At 25.7% G+C, this 6,144-nt stretch overlaps 2 protein-coding genes across 2 annotated transcripts; one reads left to right on the forward strand and one right to left on the reverse strand.

Annotated features, from left to right (window-relative positions):
- Positions 1-610: 610 nt before the first annotated feature.
- Phum_PHUM011400 (transcriptional activator HAP2, putative) lies at positions 611-1,647 on the reverse strand (the record flags this gene model as incomplete). Its single annotated transcript, XM_002422714.1, has 4 exons — positions 611-766; positions 862-1,044; positions 1,132-1,353; positions 1,441-1,647. 4 exons carry the CDS (start codon positions 1,645-1,647, stop codon positions 611-613), a joined length of 768 nt encoding a protein of 255 aa, XP_002422759.1.
- Positions 1,648-2,782: 1,135 nt separating this feature from the next.
- Phum_PHUM011410 (uncharacterized protein) lies at positions 2,783-4,747 on the forward strand (the record flags this gene model as incomplete). Its single annotated transcript, XM_002422715.1, has 3 exons — positions 2,783-3,707; positions 3,896-4,395; positions 4,646-4,747. The coding sequence occupies 3 exons, from the start codon at positions 2,783-2,785 to the stop codon at positions 4,745-4,747; spliced, it is 1,527 nt and encodes a 508-aa protein (XP_002422760.1).
- Positions 4,748-6,144: the final 1,397 nt, after the last annotated feature.

The raw sequence follows: 6,144 nt of genomic DNA on the forward strand, positions 1-6,144 counted from the left end.
AAAAAAAAAAAAAAAAAATTACTTAATTATTATTATTATTATTATTAATGGAAGAACGGGGGTCGTTAATTTTTTTTTTTTTTTTTATTTAATTTTTACGCGACTATAAAAAAATATTAAAAAAATTTATTGACATGTTGCAATTTTCACCTTTTTTTTAGTTCAACATTAAAAAAAAAAAAAAAAAAACTCATTTTTACAAAAAAACAAATTCATATTAAAATATCGTAATAATAATAATAATAATAATAATAATTTAAATTATTATCGTTTGTTTTTTTGTTTTTTTTTTTTCAAAGTTATTTTTAATCCCTTTTTATTTTTACTTTATGTGTATGTTTTATTAAAAAATAAAAAAATTCTATTAACTTTAAATACATGTATAAAAAAACATTATTTCGACAAGTTGCTTATTTTACACAGTTATATTACACAATTCACTGATCCTTAATTACTACTTACTACTTACAGTAGTAGTAATTCATTTAAAATTATTTAAAAAAAAAATCTGTTTTTTTTTCACTTGTCAAGTCAAGAGAAAGCACTGCTTCATATATGCAAGCTTACACCTTTTACCTCACATAAGAGTTCATATAAAAAAAAAACATTATTAAAAATTAAAACTTACAAGTGTATTCTTATTATTTATTTCTACATTTTCTGTTTTTTTAATGTTTTTTTTCTTAACTGAACCAGAATGAAATCTTCCACCTTCTCCTCTTATCCTGTTCATGGCGTGCCTGTGCCTAGATTCGTGAAGGTATTTCTTAAAAAAAAAAAAAATTCATATGTGAGTTTAAATACTCGATTGGGAAAAAAGTGTGTGTGGAGTCTATGAATTTTTTATTAATAATTTCTTACAGGTCTTTCCTTTGGAATTTTTCCTTCAGCTTCTAGTTTAGCTCTTGCCTGCCTCCTTTTAAGTATTCTTCGATACTGCTTTGCATTTACATACAAAGGTTCTTCTTCTAAAAATTCTGCTGCAACTGGTATAGGAACTCTTGGAAAAGCATTATTGGCAGCTACTTGCAAACCACCATCAGTCTGCTTAAAAGAAAAAAATAAGATTTATTAAAGTTAGTAAATTCGAATTTATCATTTTTTTTTTTTGTTTTTATTAAGAATACTCACAACTACAATATTAGCTTGCTGAACACCAGTAGTGACAGTTCCTGCTGTATTAGTCGGAGTAGGAGTAATTTGAACTAAGTTACCATTTATATTCAAAACAGTCGGTTGGACTGTATTTTCTAATGCTGTCGGTTGATAAATATATGTTTGACCATCTGCAGTCTGAATTATTTGTGGTTGAGCTTGCTGCGGTTGAAATACTATTTGTTGAGGAGCTGCTGCCTGTTTTCAAAGCATTTACATAATTTTTTAAATTCATTAGGAAAAATTATTATTTTGACGATTTACAAAAAGAATATTTTATCTCACTTGTAAACTCTGAACTGGTACCACTTGAATTTGTCCACCAGCTGGAGTTACTTGAATTTGATTAGTCGCTTGTGGTACAGTGTGAACTACTATTTGTTGTCCATTAGCTCCTTGAATGACTTGTTGTACTTGGCTGGCAGGATTGACTTGCACCAACTGGACTTGCCCAGTACCAGTTTGCATTACAGCCACCTGCCCTTCTGCCATTTACACTAAATAAGAAAATAATATTTTAAAAGTCTCATTACACACAAAAAGGGAAAAAAAAAAAAAAGTTTAGCCTTGCTCGCATTAAGATTAAAGATTTTTATATCATAAAAAAAAATTATTTTATGATTTGAAGTTCAATCTTATAGTTACTTCAAATAAAAATGACATGCATTGAAGCAATAAGGGTTAACATTTATTACTTTATATTAGGTGTATGCACTTTACAATTAAATTTCAAGTACTGTGTTTAGGAGTAAAGCTTGTAATACATATTAAAGTTAGAAATTACAAAAAAAAAACTGTGCAAAAAATTTGATGCAGTTTTCAAAGAAGGCATTTTTTAAAGGAAATACCTTCTTTGTAATATTAAAAAAGTTTTTAAAAAAAAACTTATGAAAAGTTTTTTTAGCTACAAACCTTCTCAATCAAGCATGAACTAATCATTATGTTTTCAAAGTAATGTCGTTGCAAAGCATTTGGAGAAAGCCTATTTGAGACATTGATTTTTCACAAAATGGCTTCCATTTTATTTGGAGCGCCATGATTTTATTCTTTAACACATTATTTATTTTAAAATTCCGTTTTCCACAACAACACATGTAAACAAATGAATAGAAAATAACGTACCTTAATTTATTAACCAGAGATTGGATATTTTTGGCAGCGGTGTTCCAATGATTGGTCGACAAATCACACGCAAATCACACACCAATGACCGTCCAATACTCGGCGAATCAAAAGGGTCCAAAGCTTGTATTGGTGTAATGTATAGTCAAAGCTGCCAACAAAAAAATATCCCTTATGAGTTTGATAACGGGACTTGAAATTTTTTTTAGCATCGTTTGGCTATCACTGAAACTATTTTAAAATTAGTCCACTTAGAGCAGCACTAATCAATTTAAATTAGTATTGATTTCACAATGATTGAACTCTCTTTAAAATTATATGTTGCAATTATTTAAGTGTTGTGAATTTTATTTATTAAGGCCCTCAATTACAGCTTGGCTACAACTAAAATTAAATTTTAACGCTGTGTTAGTGTGGTCATCAAAATTTTTACATTTATTTATGGTGATGTTCCTTTAAAAATTGTTGTCACCTTTATTTTATTAACATATTGTTACTTTTTATAATGGCTGATGTAGTACAAGAAGAAAAGCCAAAAACTCAAAAAAAAAGAACTAGAAATCCTGACGGATGGAAAAGGGTGAAACAAAAAAGGGCAAGAATAGCAGGGAAAGAGTATTTAAATGTTCGTGGCAATTATGTTGCACCTAGAAAAATTGGGCCTGACTGTCAGTGTAAATTAATGTGTTACAAACACGTAGATGAATCGATGAGAAAAATGATTTTCGAAGGATTTTACGATTTAAAGAGCTACGATGAACAAAATGCATATTTATTTGGCCTGATTCGGAAGCATGATATAAAAAGAAAAACAAAACCATTATCAGCACGCCGTACGTGTACTTATAAATATTATTTAAGATTTCGAGGAAGAGAAATAAACGTGTGTAAAGTTGCATTTGCTAGAATTCACGCCATTTCTGCCAAAAAAATCAGAGGTCTTTGCGAGAAACTCGATCAAAATATATTATTTCCCAAAGATGGCCGAGGTAAACATTCGAACAGACCACAAAAAATTCAACCAGAAACGCAAGAATTAATTAAACGGCACTTGTATAGTCTTCTACGTTCCCCAGATGTTCGCGATTATTTTAAAGAAGATAAAAATCATCCTGCCTCGACGGAATTAAATATAACCAAATTGTACAAACATTTTTTGCAAACTTATGATCCTGAAGCCTTAATTCCTAATTCAACTCATATAAATGCCTGTTATACTCCTAAAGTGAAAATGTGGCTTTATCGACATATTTTTCATCAAGAATTTAAAACCAAAGACTATCAATTATTAAAGAAAAAAGTTGAAACTGGGTATCGTTCTAATTCTGATTTAGCAGACTATACTTTACAGGATAAAATATTTACCAAAAAGACCAAAAGAAAAGCTACAAAACCTCAAAAAAAATTAAATAATGTTCAGGAAAACTGTGGTAAGTAATTCAATTCATTTTTTAATTTTTTTCTATCATTATCTAAATTTAATTAACAGATAATTAGTCTTTTTATTTTAATAATTAATAGTTGATTCATAAAATTTTTTTATTTTTAAAACTATGTAAAAGCATTAAATTATTGTTGTGCTTACATTACCTAATTTCTTCACATGTCTAATTTTCAGACTCGATGTCTAGTACATCAACAGGGGTACAAACTATTGTTCAAAAATTTTATCCGAGAACAGAAAATGCACCTGCTGTTATTCATCTTCCAATGGATGTCAGTTTCACATCGTTCACTCAAGATGGGAGACCAGCTCAATTGATTGACACCACAAATAGAAATCAAGTAATTTTGGATACTGGTAATAGGAATCAAACAGCTACCATACAAACAGTCAATAGAAATCAAGTCATGATAGCAGAAGCTGTTAATAGGAATCAAGTGATGATAGCTGATACAACAAATAGAAACCCTACATTAAATCTTCAAAAAATTAATTACACAATTCAAGACATACATGGAAATCAACAAGGAGGCGGATCTCACAATTATCAAATATTCCAAGCAGAGACTTATCATCCGAATGTATTAAGTCAACATACAGATCATCCAATTTATCATATTGATAAAGGAGCTGGAGAATTAATTTCTCTGAGACCTATTAGAATTGCAGGAGATGTAAATATGCAACTTCCTACAGGATATTAAATATAAATTAATTTTAATATTAGGTGATAGTGACAATAGGTGAAGAAAATGGTTGTTGAGAAACAGTGTTGTAAGTCTCGATATTATTTTTAAAAACAAATGATTGAAAAAAAAAAAAAAGATTAGTTATTAAATTGTTTAGACTCATTTTCCCGTGCTTGTCAAAAGCAGCCATGTTGTTTTCAAATTTTTTTTTTCTTTAAATGCTAAATGCGTACAGTATGATAAAGTAATTGATTCTTTTAACGATAACCGATTATTTTTCATTGAATATAGAGTGAGATGTGGTAAATTTGAGTATGGACTCAAATCTTTGTTGTGAATTGACCATAAAAAAAAAACTCATTTTTTTATTTGTTAGACATAATCGAAATAATTTTCTCATTGAAAATTTTTATATAAAATTAATTATAATAAAGGATAATATAAGTAAAAAGGTTTTATATAATATGCAAGTATTAAAGATCAGTTTAGCTAGTCACTGATATTATTTAATTATATAATTTCTTCATCGCAGGCAAATTTTATTTTTTATTTAATAATTCTTACAGTGCATAATTGAATTCAAAGCAAAAATTATAATTTAAAGGTATTCAAACATTTTTTTGGGCTCATGATAAAACGAAAAGAAAAAATCTTTTTAATAATTCTCTCTCTCTCGTTAAATATTTAAATAAATTTTTAAAGAAATTTGGTTTTTTTTCTTTTCGTTTTTGTTCTTTTACAATCATCCAAAAAAAAAAATAGTTACAATGAAGTTGTCGCTGATTATTATTACAAATTTAGTGAAAAAATAAAAAAAAATAAAAAAATATTATAAATAAAATTTATTTTTATAAACTTTATACTGTACATAGTAGATTCTATTATTCCTTAATCGGGGGCTAAATAGAAATTATTTAAAAAAATTTTTTTTTTTTTTATTTTAAAATGAAAAAATATACATATGTTACATATATATATTTATGCATATACATATTAAAATGACAGTGAAACATTTATTATTGTATTATTACAGCAGAAATGGGAATCACATGCAAAAGATCAAATTATCATTATTATTTGTATTATTTTGTTATTTGATAAAACGATAAAAAAAAAAATAATTATCATTATTATTATTATTATTGTTTTTTTTTTCTTTTTTCTTAATCGAATAATAATAATTTTATTTTGTATTTTTTAACCCAATATATATTATAATAAATAAATAAATAAATAAATTTAAAATTAGGCTGTTTTAAATTGTTTGTTAGATTTATTATTATTATTATTATTATTTTTTAATCATATCTTTTTTTTATTAATTCCAAGCATTTATTTATAATAATAATTATTATCATCATTACCATTATTATTTATTTAATTAATAAATAATCAGGATTAGTATAAGTTTTAATGGATGAAATCGAATGGAAAAATTTAAATTAAATTTTTTGGGCCATTCATTATAATAATAATAATAATAACAAAACGAATTGATAAAAAAATATTAAATAGAATAAATAACCGACAATAAAATAAATTTTTATGTAATTTTTTTTTTTTTTTTTTTTGTTTTTATTAAAAATAAAATTGGCTTAATAAAAAAAAAAAAAAAAAAAAAACCAGAAAAAATTTATTATTATTATTATTATTATTATTATTAATTTATTTTATTTACATATATATATATATATAAATTTTAGTTAATTGCTCATTAGTTAAATAATAAATAAT

This window comes from Pediculus humanus, genomic scaffold, assembly GCF_000006295.1.
Source record: "Pediculus humanus corporis 1103172107370 genomic scaffold, whole genome shotgun sequence".
In the NCBI taxonomy this organism is placed as follows: Eukaryota; Metazoa; Arthropoda; class Insecta; order Psocodea; family Pediculidae; genus Pediculus; species Pediculus humanus.